General features: G+C 36.4%; 2 protein-coding genes and 1 pseudogene across 2 annotated transcripts; all 3 read left to right on the top strand.

Annotated features, from left to right (window-relative positions):
* LOC133226761 (olfactory receptor 51L1-like) overlaps positions 1–21,007 on the top strand; it is a 90,175-nt pseudogene that overhangs the window by 20,150 nt on the left and 49,018 nt on the right.
* On the top strand, positions 2,471–4,221 carry LOC133261340 (olfactory receptor 51G1-like). Its single transcript, XM_061439835.1, has one exon. The coding sequence runs from the start codon at positions 2,980–2,982 to the stop codon at positions 4,009–4,011; it is 1,032 nt and encodes a 343-aa protein (XP_061295819.1). The 5' UTR covers positions 2,471–2,979; the 3' UTR covers positions 4,012–4,221.
* LOC133261339 (olfactory receptor 51L1-like) lies at positions 11,228–12,531 on the top strand. Its single transcript, XM_061439833.1, has one exon. It carries the CDS (start codon positions 11,453–11,455, stop codon positions 12,410–12,412), a length of 960 nt encoding a protein of 319 aa, XP_061295817.1. The 5' UTR covers positions 11,228–11,452; the 3' UTR covers positions 12,413–12,531.

Here is a 21,007-nt window from a genome sequence, read left to right as displayed (position 1 = left end):
AGCCTTGACATATTCCTTTCCCGATTTGGAACCAGTCTGTTGTTCCATGTTCAGTTCTAACTGTTGCTTCTTGACCTACACACAGATTTCTCAGGATGCAAGTAAGGTGGTCTGGTATTCCTATCTCTTTAAGAATTTTCCACAGTTTGTTGTGATACACACAGTCAAAGGCTTTGTCATAGTCAATAAAGCAGAAGTAGAATTTTTTCTGGAACTCTCTTGCTTTCTTGATGATCCAGTGAATTTTGACAATCTGATCTCTGGTTCCTCTGCCTTTTATAAATCCAGCTTGAACATCTGGAATTTCATGGTTCATATACTGTTGAAGCCTGGCTTGGAGAATTTTGAGCATTATTTTGCTAGCGTGTGCGGTAATTTGAGCATTTTTTGGCATTGCCTTTCTTTGGGATTGGAATGAAAACTGACCTTTTCCAGTCCTATGGCCACTGCTGAGTTTTCCAAATTTGCTGGCATATTGAGTGCAGCGCTTTCAAAGCATCATCTTTCAGGATTTAAAATAGCTCCACTGGAATTCTATCACCTCCACTAGCTTTGTTTGTAGCGATGCTTCCTAAGGCCCACCTGACTTCACATTCTAGGATGTCTGGCTTTAGGTGAGTGATCACACCATCATGGTTATCTGGGTCGTGAGGATCTTTTTTGTATAGTTCTGTGTATTCTTGCCACCTCTTCTTAATATCTTCTGCTTCTGTTAGGTCCATACACTTTCTGTCCTTTATTGTGTCCATCTTTGCATGAAATATTGTCTTGGTATCTCTCATTTTCTTGAAGAGATCTCTAGTCTTTCCCATTCTATTGTTTTCCTCTATTTCTTTGCATTGATCATTGAGGAAGGCTTTTTTTTATCCCTCCTTGCTATTCTTTGGAACTTTGCATTCAGATGATTATATTTTTCCTTTTCTCCTTTGCCTTTAGCGTATCTTCTTTTCTCAGCTATTTGTAAGGCCTCCTCAGACAACCATTTAGCCTTTTTGCATTTATTTTTCTTGGGGATGGTCCTGACTACTGCCTCCATGTACAAGTGTCACGAACCTCCATCATAGTTCTTCAGGCACTCTGTCTATCAGATCTAATCCTTTGAATCTATTTCTCACTTCCACTGTATAACTGTAGGATATTTGGTTTAGATCATACCTGAATACCTACTTTCTTCGATTTAAGTCTGAATTTGGCAATAAGGAGTTCATGATCTGAGCCACAGTTAGCTCCCAGCCTTGTGCTGACTCTATAGAGCTTCTCCATCTTTGGCTGCAAAGAATATAATCAGTCTGATTTCTGTTTTGCCATTCTCTGTCCAGTAAAAGTTCTTTGTTTTAAGGCTTTTCTGTCTCAGTTTTCTTCTAAGCCACTGTTTGGTTAAAACTCTAAAGGAAAGTGAGAAGACTGCACATTTTCAAGTAAAACTTGGAAGCAATTGCAGAAAAAGATAAGTAATTCCCAGGATTACTCAGGGAAACCTGGTAAAAATATCCTGCAGTCTAAGGAGGAAGGGCCTTTTAAAAGGTGGCAAGAATACACACTTCCTAGTGTGCTATGGACAGAACTGGAGCTACTTTCTGAACATAGAGTTAAAATATTTTAGTAACATTTTAGAATCAGGGGCTTGGATTCTAAACAAAATTGGTCTTTAGTTTGATCAATGGTATTTCTGAACCTCAGGTTACTCATATATAACCAAGTTTCTGTTGATCTCATATTCCAAGGTTCAAATATGATAATAAATATATAAATAATTATGAGCCTAAAAGTACTCTTATTTATTAGGATGTGATTGTGACTCATGAATACTTTTAAGGAATTGGATAATAACATGTTTTACCTTTTCTATGGGGAGATCTCCATTAATAGCCAACTTACTCTTATGAAAGAAAGATTGAATCATGAGGGAAAATGAGCAAAGGAGCAGAAGAAAAAAAAAAAGCAGGACACTAGATTATTGCCATTATAGTGGACCATGGGATCACAGCCTGAGGGTGGGTTAACTTCATTCTAATATCTTAGGGATCATGAGGCTGTGATGGCTGATGTTTTCCTTGCTGTCAGAGATGTCTGAAGACTGTGTTCACAGATGGCAACAGTAGAAAACTAGTTGGGACTCCACAGACAATTGCAGGGAGGCTCCAGTATTAAGAAAACTGACATAGTTCACAAATCAATTATATCCATGGAGCAAATGATAGAAATTTACTTAAAACTCTTGCCTTATTGCAGGGTAGGTACACATAAATAAGCCTTGGTGGAGAATATGAAAGAGAAACCGAAATCCAAATCCCTGAGACTGTGTCAAATAGGTAGGCACTTATTTACCCGTAGATGCTTGGGGACTTCTGGTTCACATTTAAATCAGTTTGAGGGCTGATTTATGTACCTCTCTAATTGAGAACCATACTTGCTGCATATGCAGTGGTTTTGTTTTTTTTTTGAAATATCAATTTTATATCCTATATGACTTGATTAGTCTTGTGTGATTTTTTCCATTGGATAAAACAAACTTCATTCATTTATTGCCTAAGCTTTTTCTGACATTCATTCTAAAATGCCTCCACCAAGTGTCATTGTCAGAGTGAAATGAATGCTAAATGAATGCTTAACATAGAGAGGTCAGGGTCTGGGAAAATATTCTTACTTTACATCACAATCAAAAATAAAGGTAAATGATACAACTGAAAGTGAATAAAAATAAACTAACCTAAGAAAATAATAGTAGAAAATGGAGGAGACTGTGTTATACACTTAGGGGAGGAAAGGGCATTCTATGAAGCATTCAAAATCCAGAATCAGCAGCCTAAAAGATTGACAGATAACAGTATAATAACCACAAATCATTTTAAGGATTAAACAGTAATATATTAACATGATTCAAAGTAATTTCCAAGTCTGTATGAATAATGCCCCTACAAAGCAAGCATTAAGAAAAAAAAAAAACCTAATGTAAAAACATGACCTGCTATCTTCTCAATGTTGTATGTTTTTCTTCCCTTTAGGAGTTCATATTCTAATTGTAGAAAAATGGCTTCTTGGAACAATGTAATGACAGGCACTAATTCCAGTATTGGACAGGCACCTTCATTCTACCTCTCTGGGATTCCTGGCTGTGAGGATGTTCAACACTTTATTTCCATCCCCTTTTGTGTGTTCTATCTGATTGGAATAGTGGGCAACTGTACAGTTCTTCACATCATCCACACTGACAAGAGTCTCCATGAGCCCATGTACTACTTCCTGGCCATGCTGTCCCTCACGGACATGGGCATGTGCATCTCCACCCTGCCCACAGTACTGAGAACCTTCTGGTTTGATGCTAAGGAGATTGAGATGAATACTTGTATAGCCCAGATGTATTTTATTCACACTTTTTCTCTAATGGAATCAGCTGTGCTCCTAGCCATGGCTTTTGACCGCTATGTTGCCATCTGCGATCCTTTGAGGTATTCCAGCAAACTTACCCCACAATGCATTGTCTACATAGGGGTCTTCATCGTAATCAGATGCTCCACTGTCCTCCCTGTTGTTCTTGTTCATATCCCCACATTTTCTTTCTGTCACTCCCCTGTTCTCTCCCACTCCTTCTGCTTACATCAGGATGTCATCCAATTGACCTGTTCTGACATCTCATTCAATGTTTTGTATGGCTTGTTTGTTGTTGCATTTTATTGGGGTGTAGATTCTCTAGGAATCTTTTTATCTTATGCTCTCATCCTCTGCTCTGTGTTGCACATTGCATCCCAGGGAGGGAAACTCAAAGCCCTCAGTACATGTGTCTCCCATATTTGTGCTGTGCTCATTCTGTATGTGCCAATGATAGGGCTGTCCTTAGTGCATCGTTTTGCAAAACATTCCTCTCCCATTATTCATATTACCATGGCAGATATTTACCTGTTAGTTCCACCAGTTCTCAACCCAGTTATTTATAGCGTCAAGACAAAGCAGATTCGCCAAGGCTTCCTAGGGATATTATTATCCAAAAGGATAGGGCTTGCTCAAACTTAGATTCTCTGATATTTCAACTTTTACATCCATTGCCTTCATCCTAAAGATTAACCTGTTAGAAATTCTTGGACACATTTGGTATATAATAATTCCATGATAGTTCACAAATTCCACATGTCCCTTCAAGAAAAATATTTCATTTTCTATCATTATTTCCTAGCTTTAAATCATCTCAAAACCTTTGTGTCAGGAGAAGTAGTAAGAGGGAATAATTTCATTCAAATATTTTATGAAGATATTTTCCGTTCAAGTTTGAAGGGAAGTACAATTTTCTATGTTATAACTAAAATAGAGAAATTCACTGAACAATTCAATGGTAAAAGACATAATACACAGCAGAACTGATGTTGATAACTCATTACATTTTCTTTCCATTATGTCAAAGTAGACTTCACACTCCATATTTTGAGTCAAATTGTAAGCAAGTGGATGTTTAAATTTAGAGATGGCATGAATGAAACTATTACATTTCTTTTTTTTTGCTATTATTTTATTTTTTAATATAAATTTATTTATTTTAATTGGAGGTTAATTATGTACAGTATTGTATTGGTTTTGCCATACATCAACATGAATCCGCCACAGGTATACATGTGTTCCCCATCCTGAACCCCCCTCATTCCTCCCTTCCCGTACCATCCCTCTGGGCATTTCTTTATTTCCTTTACTTCTATTGAAATGATTGTCAGAAAAAAATCTGGGCGATGAATAAAGTTAGTTTTATCCAATGGAGAAAACTAGAAGAGAAATCCAAATTCTACAATAGAGGGAATCTATATTCATGAAATGTAGTGAAAAATCAAAATCCCTTGATCAGCATACACTCCTATTAGGTGTAATATCTCATGTATAGAGCTTTAAACAAAAATAGAGCAAGAGAGAACCTTTCCCCCCATCACCATAAACTGTAATCGTCTGAGGATCTTGCTGTCTTACACAATTCCCTAGGATATAAGAGGAAACAAGTTTTCAACACTCAAGATTAAAGTATATATTCTAATGGGAGAATAGAAATGGATCTAAGGTAGTTAGAAAGAGGGCTCAAAGAGAACACATTTGTTTTGTACAAATACTATTTTAAATCACCCTCAGAGACCCCCCCTTGGTTAAATAAAGGGAAGCTGAAAAACATAATAAACACATTTTTTCAGAATTATTTCTAGATACTCTGAAAAGAAAGAATACATAAGATGATTTTAAAAATTAAAACTATTAGGAATCATAGTTTTAAAAATTCATTTAGAAAGTAAACCAGCTCAGGGAACAGAATAAAAATAAAAATAGAAAACAAACTCTGCAGTTCCAAGTGAATTGAAAACAGAAAAAAAAATCTGTGAAAATTATGTTAACAATAAATCAGATATGAATGTAGATTTTATAGCAAAGGGATCTACTGAACTGTGTTCAACTGTGTTGAAAAACTAAATATACAAAGGTTTACCTGACGCTTTCTCTCTTACACTTGAGCAACTATCATTTCTGAGGTGAATCCCCCATTGTGGGAGAAAAAAGATTTTTTCATTTGATTAACCAAAAATAAACATTGGGCTTCCTGTAAAAATTGGGAAAAAATTACACATATTAGAGCTTCAACATATATTAAGTTGGCCAATTGTGATAGTGATGGTGATAAACACAAAGATAGAGATAGAAAGTAAAAGAGGTACACATATGTATATGAGGTAGACACCTCTCCCTTGTCTTAATTAAGGTTCTGTCAGGAAAAAAATAAAATTGTTCTCAAACTGGATAATATGAAGACTTTGATACAGGCATCAGGGGTTATTGAAAATATGTGGACAAGATTTGGTAAAACCAAGAATAAATATTTTTATACATATTTTATAAATATATCATTGATGTAGATAGTACTACAGAAGGGAATTAGATGCCAATGTTAGTCCTGAAGTGGCAAGGGAAGAAAATTTTTTACCAGAACATGGGAAGGACAGCATGTGGAGAAGGACACCCAGCATGAGCTTTCCCTTTCTGTAGAAAGATGCAGCCACCATGAGGAAGCCACAGTGAGGATTGTTGGGGAGTCAAAGGGGTAAACGTTCCAACTGTATCTTGCTTCCTGCATTTCCGTTAGCAATCAAGTCAAACCAGAAGTCAGAGAGCAAAGGGACCTGTTGATTCAGCTCACTGTGGTCAAGACAGAGCAGAGCAGATCTGGAAAACAGCCTAAGGATGCCCTTTGGCAAGCAGTCTGCCTTTCATATTTGTATCTGCTCTCAACTACGCATGTATAGTTCAGGCTTTGTGGTCTCTGTAGTGCTTTATCTTGTAGCTGTAAATGTGAATATTTGTAAATCATTTTCTTGCCATTAGGGTGAATCATTCAAAATTGAGCTTATGATCTTGGTTGTCAAAGAATTTAGCAGTGAGAGATGAAATTGCTTCTTTTAAAAAAATTTGTTCCTATGTTTTTTACATGACAAATATACAGACCATATAGTAAAGGAGTATGGTTTCACTGACTAATAACAATCCTCTAAATCTGAGATCTTTGAATGTATCCAACTTGGATGATGTCAAAGTGATTTAAATTGTGCTTAGTTGTTCAGTTGTGTGTGACTGTTTGCGACTCCATGAACTGTAGCCCACCCAGGCTCCTCTGTCCATGGGATTTTCCAGACAATAATACTGTAGTGGGTTGCCATTTCCTTCTCCAATGATTTAAGTTAATATTACAAAAAGCTAAGTGTAAGGATATTTCTGAGGCATCCCATGCCAGTGAAGGAAGTAAGTTCAAATCATTTCTCTGGTAATTTCACAATAAGATATTGGAAGATGGAAGTGTGAAGGTTTTTCTAGTGGTGGGATAGAAATAGCCTCTTATTTTCATGGACTGTTATTGGATGGTGAATTTATTTTAATAACTGAGTAAATATTATTTATGAGAACTATTACTTCTGTTGTAGTAATTACTTGTATTTTTCAACTCCTGAAAAAGCCAATTGTCAATTAGTATCTTAAATATAACAGTACAGGAAGATTAGCAAGCTATGACATGTGTAATCAGCAATATCTTATTTGAGTGAATCAATGATAGATTTGTTAAGATTTAAATTAGTATTACAAGGTTCAAAACCAGAGTCAAAAAAGATTAACAGTAAAACACATTTTTAAAAGAAATTCCTGTACTAAACAGTTAGAAATTAGTATTTTTTATGACAGTTTTATTCACCCTGAGAAGAGATTTCTTATCATTCAGTAATCCATATGCCAACTCTGCTACATAGCTTAATCACCAGTAGACATTTAGAAGTTAAAATTGTTGACAGACATATGGCCCTTCATTCATTGAATGAAAGCATCTATACATAATCAAATCAAATTTATACAATCCCTTTCATCAGTAAAAACTATGGCACAGAGAATCACACTTGGCATTATTGCTTATGATCTTTAAAATGGGTTTCTTTTTTCATTGTGGTTTTAAGGTTACAGCAAATTTGAGTGAAAGCTAAGGAGATTTCCCATATATTCTTTATTACAATAGTTTTGAAGGAAACTACTCACACAAGTAAGTTCCATTTTTATGTGGTAACAGTACCAACTTAGAGCCATTTCCACCTCTCTGTCCTGAATAAGTTCTCATTGGCTACACCATGGCTAACAACCTTTACTACTCTACCGTATTCTGGATACAAATTAGTATTTCATCTCATGTTGCACTACCTACTTTGTTCCAGACATTGAAGTGATAAATACTTGAGACTCTCTGTAGCCTTCTTGCCTTTGAATTTCTAAACTGCAATATCTGGAATGGTAAAGGGAGGATTGGGGGTAGGGCTATAAACTAAAATAGTGACAGTGACAAGGTTACAGGCACAGTCTTGCATTTCTCAGGGAGACTCATATCTCTAAGGATTAGAGGAAGACTTATTAACTCATTCTTCTTGCTTTGAGAATTAAAACAATCTCTCATGCAAAGAGGAACTATTCTACCAAGTAGGTAAGGACTGGGAAAAGTAAGAGTGGGAAGTAATAGAAAAACACAAAGTGGGGCTTGAGAGACAAGAGAGAGAAGGGCAGACACCCAAAGTGTGAGAAGAAACACCAAGGGAATGGTTCAAGAAGAAAAAGATTCTTAGTTTATTAGAGGATATCATTTCTCCAGATATCTTTATTATTCATACCCTGTACAAAGCATTCAAGCCAGACTCAGAGTTTTCAGATAGGACTTGCCTAATATACCCTAGACTTGCATGACATGTAGTCTGCTTTCTGTTGGTGGACATGATTGCTTACGCAGGGTGAAGGACTATTATCAGACATAACAAAGAAGAATTCCAGAATATGAATGGGATTACACCAGATAACCTTTGAGGTCCCTTCTAATCCTGCTGCTGCTGCTGCTAAGTCACTTCAGTCGTGTCCGACTCTGTGTGACCCCATAGACGGCAGCCCACCAGGCTCTGCCGTCCCTGGGATTCTCCAGGCAAGAACACTGGAGTGGGTTGCCATTTCCTTCTCCAATGCATGAAAGTGAAAAGTGAAAGTGAAGTCGCTTATTACCAGTTATTTTAAATATGAAATTAATTATGGTCTAAATTCACATTAAGACCTTGAGATTTCTGAGTTTATAAACTAACCCCACAAACTCCATCCTCCTCTTCTGGAGATGTGGAAGATACCATAAGGCAATGTGAATGCATTTAAAATTGTAAGATCAGGAACAATAGGAATTGGATTATCAAAATGAACAGGTGCTACCTGAAGGGGGTTGTGAAATAACAGACCAGATTATAGTTAATATGGAATACAATGGATATTTATGTCGTGGTAATTTCAGAATGCTAATATCTCAAGTCCTAATTCACTGAAATCCCAAAGATCTCATGCTTACTCTTGATGAGACTTCTCATTCTATCCTGGACTCAGTTTTTGTTGTTGCTTTTTTCAAATCTGGCACTGAATAAAATGAGAAGTGTATGTGGTGTCATAATGATCAGAGGAGTTTCTGGATAGAAAAAAAAAATAATTAAGCAATTCATTAATGAATTGGCTGTACTGCCTATACTGAAATTTACTGGATGAAAAGGAAATGAAACTGATACAATTCACTTTCTACTTCTCAGGCCACCTAAGTCACTTGTGAGATGGTTGTTCATGATGGTTTCCTCTAAAGGAGGATACTTCATAGTCTCCCCATATATTCCTCCTCCCATTATACTTTAAACAATTCTTGGTGTTACTGTTGTCATCATCATTGTTGTCATTATCATCATCATCCAGAAGGCTCTTTGCTAAGTATTTTACACACAATATATCTTTTACCTTAGCACATCCTTTCAAATTGTTACTTTCTTCAGATCAGAGAGGAGGCAGTTTTGGTACAGAGAGAAGAAAAGGTGATTTGGTCAAAATTAGACTGAGCACAGCATTGAAACTAGAATACAGCTTAGGTTAAAGTGATTGCAGAAGGAGAGAAACAGATTCTAAATAAGGAAGATGTTGAATAACTGTCTCCTTAAAATCTCAGTGAAGAGTCAGTAAGATGACAAAAGACGTACTAGGATCAGGTATCTTCCCAGTTTTCAATTAAACTTCGTGTTTACTCCTTTTTGATGATTCAGAGAAACCTTGTGAAATCAGAAAAAGTGTCTGAATTGAGTGGGCAGTGAAATGAAAACCAGATTTCTAAATTTGGATTATGGTGTAGAAACTGGAAAAGGATCAACAAAAGAAGGGATAATATTGGAAAATCTGGGCATTAAAGGTAATAATTAGTGCAGGTGTAGACAGGAAGATGAAGTAGATAGGAATTTGGGGAGTTAAACTGCAGGGCTGTAAGAGGTATCAGTTCATACTATGTGTGTGTGTTGAACTTAATTGTAATAAGAGTTAAAAAGCCTGAAATTGTTTCTGTAATATACATATTTGGTGTCTTGCTTATGAGTCTTTCATTTCCTAGAAAGTTATTAAACATCCAAGGAAAGAATCTTTCGCAGTCAGGGTTTCTTTACATGTAACTGGAGGAGACTGCAGTCTTTCCAGGTGACTCAGTGGTAAAGCATCCTCCTACCAATGCAGGAGACACGGGTTCAATCCCTAGGTCAGCAAATTCCCCTGAAGTGGAACACAGCAAGCCACTCCAGTATTCTTGCCTGGAAAATCCCATGGACAGAGCCTGGTATGCCATAGTCCATGAGGTCACAAAAGAGTCGGACCTGACTTAGCAACTAAAATAACAGCAGCAAGAGGAGACTGAGAGGATTTGATCTCCCAAAAGCCAAAGTAGACTTTCCAAGATAGCATGATGACAATTTATTAATTTACAGTTAGAGGCAATCTGTCCCATGGATTAGAATTTTGGTAAGCATGGATGCTTGTCAAGAGAAGGGCAAGTGAAGGTCATCTTCTTACTTCAGAGGCATTGTTATTGACTACAGAAGAAGTACTGGAATCTAACAGGTGAAAATATATTAACTCATTCATCCAAGTATAAAATATTTAGTGTCAAGATTAGGCACAGTAGGCTTTTTTTTTTTTTTTTTTTGGTCATTCAATCCTTTTGTTATTTTGTTTTCTCTTGATTTGGCTATGAATCATGATTTTCTACTCAATCTTTCCCCAATCCCTATATATCTATTATTTTGCCTTTTTTTTTTTTTTTTTGCAGATAGAACCTCTCTATATATAATAAATCAGTTCCTAAACATAGTAGGAAGAAAGTTTGGAATCTTTAAATGCAGAGTCAGTCAATTGTTCTTTGCTTATATTACATAAAAAAATTATATATTTATACTTTTTAAAAATCATACATTCTTCTGTCTATCCTAACTGATGTTTAGCTCTTGGGGATACTAGCCCGAGACTAAATTGATATTAGAGTTGATTTTCACTGGGTACCAACCCTGTGGCATCACTTACATAGCCACAGATAGGTTAGCAAGAGCAAAACCTATGCTGATCAATACTTACCGGAATTCTGTAATATGCTTTGCATGGTGTTCTAGTATTACTGGAAAATCTATCAAGCTAATACAGGAAAGCCATTTCATGTAAGTCACTGCCAAGGTCATTTTTTTTTTAAAGAAAATGTTCTACTGTACGACCAGTGACTCTGGTTGAGGATCTTCCTGAAGAAAAGTATGAAATTAAAGTAGTAGTCTAGAATGGGTTTTGTGTGTACAGCTCTGGGTAGTGTCTTTAGAAGGAGATTACCCATATTCATAGAACATAATATATTTGCATTTGAGAAGAAGAAGGGAAGATCCCTGTGGTTATAAAAGTGGATGTTCTACTTAACGGACGACACTCATCAAGGAAATTAAGAATGACAAAGCAAAACTGTGAGGGTAAATCTAGGAGTGATTATAGGACAGACTGAAGTTTTGTTTTGTTTTTGTGACACAGGTGCTGATCTTATCATTTGTTCCCCCTCTGGAGTGTGATTGTGAATATACATTGTGGTTTAACAGTAAGCCCTATGGAAACTGTAAATTCTAGCAACATCCTGTCCTCCACCTTCTATCTCACAGGTATCCCTGGATATGAGCAATTTCACCACTGGATTTCCATCCCATTCTGTCTCCTCTACCTTCTTGGAATCGTGGGCAACTCCACTATCCTACATATTGTCTGGACAGACCCCAGGCTCCATGAGCCCATGTACTACTTCTTGGCCATGCTTTCTCTCACTGACATGGGCATGTCCTTGCCCACAATGATATCACTCTTCAGGGTGCTGTGGTCCATATCCAGGGAGATCCAGTTCAACACTTGTGTAGTCCAAATGTTTTTCATTCACACTTTCTCCTTCACTGAATCATCTGTGCTCTTGGCCATGGCCCTTGACCGATATGTGGCCATCTGCCACCCACTGCAATATGCTACCATTCTCACTCCTACACTTATCACTAAAATTGGAATTACAGCCCTGCTTAGAAGTGCCCTTCCTGTGATTCCACTTCTCGCCCGGCTGGCCTTCTTTCCCTTCTGCCATTCTCACACACTTTCTCATTCTTACTGTCTGCACCAGGACATGATCTGCCTTGCTTGTGCTGACACCAAGTTTAACGTTATATATGGAATGGTTATGATCACTTTGCTGTGGGGAATGGACTCTCTGGGTATTTTTGTGTCTTATGTTTTCATCCTTCACTCAGTATTAAAAATTTCATCTCAGGAGGGGAGGTTTAAGGCCCTCAACACATGTGCATCCCACATCTGTGCTGTACTTATTCTTTATGTGCCTATGACTGGGCTCTCTATTGTCCATCGTTTTGCCAAACACTCATCCCCTCTCATCCACATCTTCATGGCTCATATCTACCTGCTAGTTCCACCTGTGCTCAACCCAGTCATCTATAGTGTGAAGACAAAGCAGATCCGCCAAGGAATTCTCCACCTGCTTTCCCCCCTAAAACTCAGTTCTTCTGTGATGTAGACATGTCCTCAACACAGTGATGACATGAATATTAAGTTTGTAAATATATAGTGATTTGTCTGCTCTCTATGTTGGCACCAGAATTACCAATAAAAGATTACTTAAAAAAAAAAAAAAAAGCTGAAATAGCTCTGACAGTACATTGTGAAAAATCCTAAAGGAGAGAGTTGGTGTCTACTGGATTTATAATAGACTGACAACACAAACTTCCTAAATTCCCTCTAGAGAAAGGCAATGCCAAAGAATGCTCAAACTACTGGACAATTGCACTCATCTCAAATGCTAGTAAAGTAATGCTCAAAATTCTCCAAGCCAGGCTTCAGCAATATGTGAACCGTGAACTTCTGGATGTTCAAGATGGTTTTAGAAAAGGCAGAGGAACCAGAGATCAAACTGCCAACATCCACTGAGTCATCAAAAAAGCAAGAGAGTTCCAGAAAAACATCTATTTCTGCTTTATTGACTATGCCAAAGCCTTTGACTGTGTCGATCACAATAAACTGTGGAAAATTCTGGAAGAGATGGGAATACCAGACCACCTGATCTACCTCTTCAGAAATTTGTATGCAGGTCAGGAAGCAACAGTTAGAACTGGACATGGAACAACAGACTGGTTCCAAATAGGAAAAGGAGTACGTCAAGGCTGTATATTGCCACCCTGTTTATTTAACTTATATGCAGAGTACATCATGAGAAATGCTGGACTGGAAGAAACACAAGCTGGAATCAAGATTGCCAGGAGAGATATCAATAACGTCAGATATGTAGATGACACCACCCTTATGGCAGAAAGTGAAGAGGAACTACAAAGCCTCTTGATGAAAGTGAAAGAGGAGAGTGAAAAAGTTGGCTTAAGGCTCAACATTCAGAAAACAAAGATCGTGGCATCCAGTCCCATCATTTCATGGGAAATAGATGGGGAAACAGTGTCAGACTTTATTTTTCTGGGCTCCAAAATCACTACAGATGGTGACTGCAGCCATGAAATTAAAAGACGCTTACTCCTTGGAAGGAAAGTTATGACCAACCTAGATATCATATTCAAAAACAGAGACATTACTTTGCCAACAAAGGTTCGTCTAGTCACGCTATGGTTTTTCTTGTGGTCATGTATGGATGTGAGAGTTGGGCTGTGAAGAAGGCTGAGCGCCGAAGAATTGATGCTTTTGAACTGTGGTGTTGGAGAAGACTCTTGAGAGTCCCTTGGACTGCAAGGAGATCCAACCAGTCCATTCTGAAGGAGTTCAGCTCTAGGATTTCTTTGGAGGGAATGATGCTAAAGCTGAAACTCCAGTACTTTGGCCACCTCATGCGAGGAGTTGACTCATTGGAAAAGACTCTGATGCTGGGAGGGATTGGGGACAAGAGGAGAAGGGGACGACAGAGGATGAGATGGCTGGATGGCATCACTGACTCAATGGACGTGAGTCTGAGTGAACTCCAGGAGTTGGTGCTGGACAGGGAGGCCTGGCGTGCTGCGATTCATGGGGTCGCAAAGAGTCTGACACGATTGAGTGACTGATCTGATCTAATCTGATGAACATGTTGAAGCGGAGTGTGTTGGAAATCACTTCCATCTGTGGTTTCTCATTTGTAATCCTATCCTGATTCAGTGCTGATTGTCCATCAAGTTTTCCTTGATTATTCTAAACCCATATTTCTTTGCTTCTTGATATACTATATTTGTCAGATAATCTTATATTACCTTTCTCATTATGTAAATGTGATTGTAAATCAACTTATGCTAACTTTCTTTAAAATGGAAAAAAACCTTACCTTGATGTAAGAGCATATTAGGTTTCAAAAAGGAAATTTTTGAACTTTATGGTCCATCAGCATCATCTTTTAAAATTTTACTCACATGTTCTGTTCTTTCTGAGGACATTTAGTTTCATCAGGAATAGAAAGGGACAACTTTCATAGTTTTATTTAATTTTTAGAATTACTCTTACTCTTTCAGAAAGCCAAACTCAGTGATTTTTTATGTCCCTGAGATAATGTCATGTGAAGCCAGTGATTATATAATCTACTGGATTAGATATATGTAATAATAATTAAGGATATAGTATTTAAACATAAAAAATCTAACTCACTGAGGTGTAGATACTTGTAAGTTTATAGTAGTAGGAAACAGGTAATACAGATCTCAATTTTTATCTAGAACTCTTTTCAATATATAAACTGTCTTCACATTTCTCTGAAATTATTGAATGCATAGCTGTGCATAGAGTTGTATTAACAAACTTGCAAGTTTAATTGAAATATCTTAGTTCAAATGTCTGTACTTACTGAAAGAGAAGAAAGACATGAAGCAAAAAATAAAACTTTAAGAATGCTTTGTAACTCCCAGTTTGTATATTGGTCTTAATGACAGGTAGTATATTTTCACAAATCTTATTCTGTTACTGTAGGAACTGTGTCTCAAGGATTTTGCTACCTGTGAAAATCAACATTATGTTTAGTGTAAAAGAGTCACTTAATAATTATTTAATGCATAAGTTATATAGAAGTGAATCAACCATTGAATAAAGACTGACTCATTTGGATTGGATTTTTAAAAAAAACTTGGAGTGAAAAATTTGACCTCTCATGAACCCATATTTCCTATAATAAAACAAATCTTACTAACTTTAAATTATGATTTCAGATGTCAGGCATATGGAATACACTTAGAATTTCCATTAGCTTATATCTTTTCCCTGGTTTTAATTCAGTTATGTCTGTTCCTATCCCTCTTTATCTTAATTCTTTATTTTACTTCTAATTACCCCTCTCCTTTAGCACATTCACCTTGTCTGAAACATCAACAAATAAAAATAAAGATACATGAACGTCAGACTTAGATAATATTCCCTATAGTAAATAAGTAAAATAAAATTAATATGAAAAATAAAAAATGAGAAATGTGAACATTAATTTCAGATGTACAAGTGACATTTAAATATTTATAGTCATCCTTCATATGATACCTTCAGATACAAAATGTATTTTTAATATTTTAATATTTTTAATTTTTTTTAATTTTACATTTTTAAAAAGATATGCTGATCATATCTTTCCTAATGCTTCCACTCCAAAAAATGAAACATTTGAAGTTTTTTCCTTAACATATATTCAAACCATTACATCTTAAATTTTGCATTTTGCATGCCAGTAAAATTATTTTAAATGAACATCTACAGAGATAATCTAAGTTTTGAATTTACAAAATATCATGCTCTATACTAACTCTTGGAGAAGGAAATGGCAACCCACTCCAATATTCTTGCCTGAAAAATCCCATGGACAGAGGAGCATGGCCAGCTACAGTTCATGGGGTCACAAAGAGTCAGATGTGACTGAGTGACTGAGCATATTCTAACTCTTACAGTGTATCATTAGTTACATGATTTTCATGAAATATATTTTACAGAAAACATTTATAAATACCTATTCTCAAAATTAAGATAATTCTTCCTAGAAGAATTTAGTTGGTGTAGAGGTGTTATTTTATTTATTTTTTATTTTTATTTTTAAATTAATTAGTTAATTTATTTTAACTGGAGGACAATTACTTTACAATATTGTAGTGGTTTTTGCCATACATTGACATGAATCAGCCATGGGTAAACATGTGTCCCCTCATCCTGAATACCCCTCCCACTCCCTCCCACTCAAAGCACCAGCTTTGAGTGACCTGCTTCATGCATTGAACTTACACTGGTCATCTATTTTACTTATGGTTGATATAAATGTTTCAATGCTATTCTCTCATGTCATCCCACCCTTACCTTCTCCCACACAGTCCAAAAGCCTGTCTTTACATCTGTATCTCTTTTGCTGTCTTGCATATGGGGTCACCATTACTGTCTTTCTAAATTCCATATATACGTGTTAATATACTGTATTGGTGTTTCTCTTTCTGGCTTACTTCACTCTGTATGGTCTTCCCTTATGGTTCAGCTGGTAAAGAATCCGCCTGCAATGTGGGAGACGTGGGTTCGATCCCTGGGTTGGGGAGATCCCCTGGAGAAGGGAAGGGTTACCCACTCCAGTGTTCTGGCCTGGAGAATTCCATGGACTGTACAATCCTTGGAGTCACAAAGAGTCGGACATGACACTTTGTATAATAGGGTCCAGTTTCATCCACCTCATTAGAACTGACTCAAATTTGTTCATTTTTATAGCTGAGTACTATTCCATTGTGTATATGTACCACAGCTTCCTTATCCATTCATCTGTGGATAGACATCTAGGTTGTTTCCTTGTTTTAGCTATTGTAAACAGTGCTGTGTTGAACATTGAGGTACATGTGTCTCTTTCAATTCTGGTTTCCTTGTGTGTATGCCCAGCAGTAGGATTGCTGAGTCATATGGCAGCTCTATTTCCAGTTCTTTAAGGAATCTCCACACTGTTCTCCATAGTGGCTGTATTAGTTTGCATTCCCACCAACAGTGTAAGAGGGTTCCCTTTTCTCCCTACCCTCTCCAGCATTTATTGCTTGGAGACATTTTGATGGCTGTCATTCTGACCAGGGTGAGACAGTCCCTCATTGTGGTTTTAATTTGCATTTCTCTGATAATGAGTGATGTTGAACATCTTTTCATGTGTTTCTTAGCCATCTGTATGTCTCCTTTGGAGAAAAGTCTGTTTAGTTCTTTGGCCCATTTTTTGATTGGGTCATTTATTTTTCTTGTTTTGAGCTGCATGAGTTGCTTATATCTTTTGGAAATTAATTCTTTGTCAGTTGCTTCATTTGCTATTATTTTCTCCCATTCTGAAGGCTGCCTTTTCACTTTGCTTATATTTTCCTTTGTTATGCAGAAGCTTTTAATTTTAATTAGGTCCCATTTGTTTATTTTTGTTTTTATTTCCAATATTCTGGGAGGTGGATCATAAAGGATCTTTCTGTGACTTATGTTAGAGAGTGTTCTGCCTATGTTTTCCTCTAGGAGTTTTATAGTTTCTGGTCTTACATTTAGATCTTTAATCCATTTTGAGTTTATTTTTGTGTATGATTCTTTTACAGGTGCTTGACCAGTTTTCCCAGCACCACTTGTTAAACAGATTATATAATAATAATCCGTATAATATAATAATTTAATAATCTCTTTAATTTTATATAATGTATAAAAATATACAATTTCTCTCTTGTATATTTTTGCCTTCTTTGTCAAAGATAAGGTGTCTATAGCTGTGTGGATTTATCTCTGGGCTTTCTATTTTGTTCCACTGATCTATATTTCTCTCTTTGTGCCAGTACCATATTGTCTTGATGACTGTAGCTTTTTAGTATAGTCTGAAGTCAGGAAGGTTGATTCCTCCAGTTCTGTTCTTTCTCTTTGGCTATTTAAGGTATTTTATGTTTCCATACAAATTGTGAAATTATTTGTTCTAGTTCTGTGAAAAACACCTTTGGTGGCTTGCTAAGGATTGCATTGAATCTATAGATTGCTTTGGGTAGTATACTCATTTTCACTATATTGATTCTTCCAATCCATAAACATGGTATATTTCTTCATCTATTTGTGTCATCTTTGATTTCTTTCATCAGTGTTTTATAGTTTTTCCTATATATGTCTTTTATTTCTTTAAGTAAATTTATTCCTAAGTATTTTATTCTTTTCATTTTTTAATTTGTATTTTTATTGGAGTATATTTGATTAATAATGTTGCAGCAAAGTAATTCAGTTATACAGACACATGTATCTATTCTCTTTTAAATTCTTTTTCTATTAGATTTCTATAGAATATTGACCAGAGGTCCCTGTGTTATACTGGGTTATCTATTTTCAAAATAGCCATGTATACGTGTCAATCCCAAACACCCTTTCTCCCCCAACTTATAACAATGAGTTTCTTCTCTAAGTCTGTGTGTCTGTTTCTGTTTTGTAAAGAAGTTCATTTGTATTTTTTTTATTCTGCATGTAAGCAATATCATATATTTGCCTTTGTCTTATTTACCTCATTTGGAATGATAATCTCCAGGTCCATCTAAGTTGCTGCAAACGGCATTATTTTGTTATTTTAATGGCTGAATAATATTCCATTTTATGAATGTACAACATCTTCTTTATCCATTCATCTGCCTATGGACATTTATGTTGCTTTCACGTTGTGGCAATTGTTAATAGTGCTGCAGTGAACATTGGGGTTCATGTATCCTTTCAAACCATGTTTTCTCCAGGTGTTTGCCCAGGAGTACAATTGTTGAATCAGAGATGAGTTTTGAATATACAAATGAATGAATGACTGAACGAATGAATAGATGCCACAGTTATATTATGAACTGAGAAGGGAAGCATTATTTTGTCCAGTCCAGCCTTCCAGCAAGTAGCTATCTCTCTTAAAGTGAAAGCCCTCCTACTCTTGCCTAGAATTATGATAATATGATATAAGCATCTAACCCACTTTTATATAGACTTACATGCTGAGACACTCTTACACATATTGTTTTGCTTCATTAAGCCATGAGTATTTGCTTGTCCTCTAAAAGTATTGTCTGCCTATCTGAAAAATCTGTAAGATATCCAGAAGACCAAATAATAATTCATTTTTTCCAGTCTCCTATCACTAGGAAAAATGCAATACAGTTATTTCCATGATGTCAAATGTCATTCTTTGGATTATGCATTGATCATCTTTATTTGCAGAAAGCCCTTTGTGGCAAAACACAAAAAAATTTAAAAAGCACAAAATCAGAATAGAGAATAACACCCTTTACCATTTAAGTGTTTAGTGTTTTCTTTTATACATGCATTGTTCCAAAATACGTCATTAGCACACTTAGTCATTCAGGTCCTTTGAATAACTTAAACCATAAAAGCATTATCCTTTAAAAAAGTTCAGTGTGGATAACCACCTCATTACCCAGAAAGTCGAGAAAAAGCCATGTGCATTTATAAAGAGAATAATAGTACAGATATTTTTAAGACACCCAATTCATTTAATTCAACAACTTGACCATATATAGGTTTCTATTATATTCATAATGTATTTTTTTACTGTAATGCCAGAGAAATATTTTAGCTCTTTTATAAATGAAGAACAGGTAAATATGTTTTATAGTAGATATAAGAAAGTACAGTATAAGAATTATGACAACTAAGTTTATAAATGATAAATCTTGTCCCATGAACCATAGAATGCAATTTGCAAGAAAGTTTGGAATGAGAAAAGTTAAGTTAGAAAATGCATGTGCTTACATAAAAGTGCCAGATGAATCCAGTGAACATAATCCTGATCATTACCACAAATTTCCTTTTCTTTGGAATTTGTCCTGACATAATTTCACCCCCATTAAATCAGAAGAAGGAATAAAATATATTGATTCAAATTAGCACTCTGACCCCATATAGAGCAGTTAAACTCCTTGTCCAAGAATCATTGTAGCTGAGACCAGATAGGGTCACCAAATCTAAAAAAGTTCATCCTTTCCTGCTGTTGAGGTCCTATGGCAGCCTGGCTCCTTTTCCTACCTAAGTTGTAGACATTCAGATTACCTTTGGCTGTCATGACATTTGCAGAATATTTCAATGAAATGTCCTGTTTTGTGGTGGTCGGATAGGCTAGCCAGGTGGCATGCTTCCCTGGTGGCTCAGACAGTAAAGAATCCACCTTCAATGCAGGATACCTGGACTCAATCCCTCGGTTGGGAGGGCATGGCATGGGAGGAGGGCATGGCAACCCACTCCAGTATTCTTGCCTGGAGAATCTCCATGGCAAAGGAGCCTGGTGGACTACAGTCACAAAGAGTTGGACACAAGTGAGTAACTAAGCACAGTAACAGAACTTAACTTGAGTCATTCCCAGCCCTTAGGTTATAGACTCTATGTTCCTCACAGTTTAAGTCCTTAATAAGTCCCTTTGATTGGCTACTCCATAGCTAACATTCTTTATTGAGTCCAAGCGTGTCTGTCAGTCACTCAGGCTTATCTGACTCTGATAGCTCAGGGTGAAGGACTCCTGATCTTCAAAGAAGATTTAGCTTTGCGACCAGGGACCAGGTTTGATCATTGAAGAGCTTTTGTGTAGCAGAATTTTATTAAAGTATAAAAGGGAACAGAGAAAGCTTCTCACACAGACATCAGAAAGGGGATGTAGAGTGCCCCCCTTGATAGTCTTAGCAAGGGAGTTATATACTTTTTCAATTGGTTATTACAGTAAATCAAAAGAATGTCTCAAGGTTGTAAAGGTCTTACCAGACCCAATTCCACAATTTGCACTTTAATATAACAGAATTAGGAAAGATCTTACCAGACCCAATCCCACAATATACATTTTTTAAATGACAGGCTTAGTCAGAAGGGTCTTAAGAAGGAAAAACATGTCCTCGAGCAAGCTACATTGTTCTATTGACTAAAACAAAACAATGTAGAAAAAATGTTTGTCCTTTTTTCCTACTTGAGAACTCCAGACCCCTGTCTCCTCTTGAAAGCCCCAGACCCCTCTCTCCTCCTCAGGGACCCTGGACTTCTTATCAACCTACCTAGAAATTGATTCTCTCAATTCTTTGTGACTAAATGCACTGTAGCCCACCAGTCTCCTCTGTCCATGGAATTTTCTAGGCAAGAATGACAAGTGGTTTGCCATTTCCTAACTAGGGGATCTCCCTGA

This window comes from Bos javanicus, chromosome 15 (genome assembly GCF_032452875.1).
Source record: "Bos javanicus breed banteng chromosome 15, ARS-OSU_banteng_1.0, whole genome shotgun sequence".
Taxonomy (NCBI): Eukaryota; Metazoa; Chordata; class Mammalia; order Artiodactyla; family Bovidae; genus Bos; species Bos javanicus.
The sequence above is the reverse complement of the archived record's forward strand: the minus strand, read 5'-3'. Positions and strand labels throughout refer to the sequence as shown.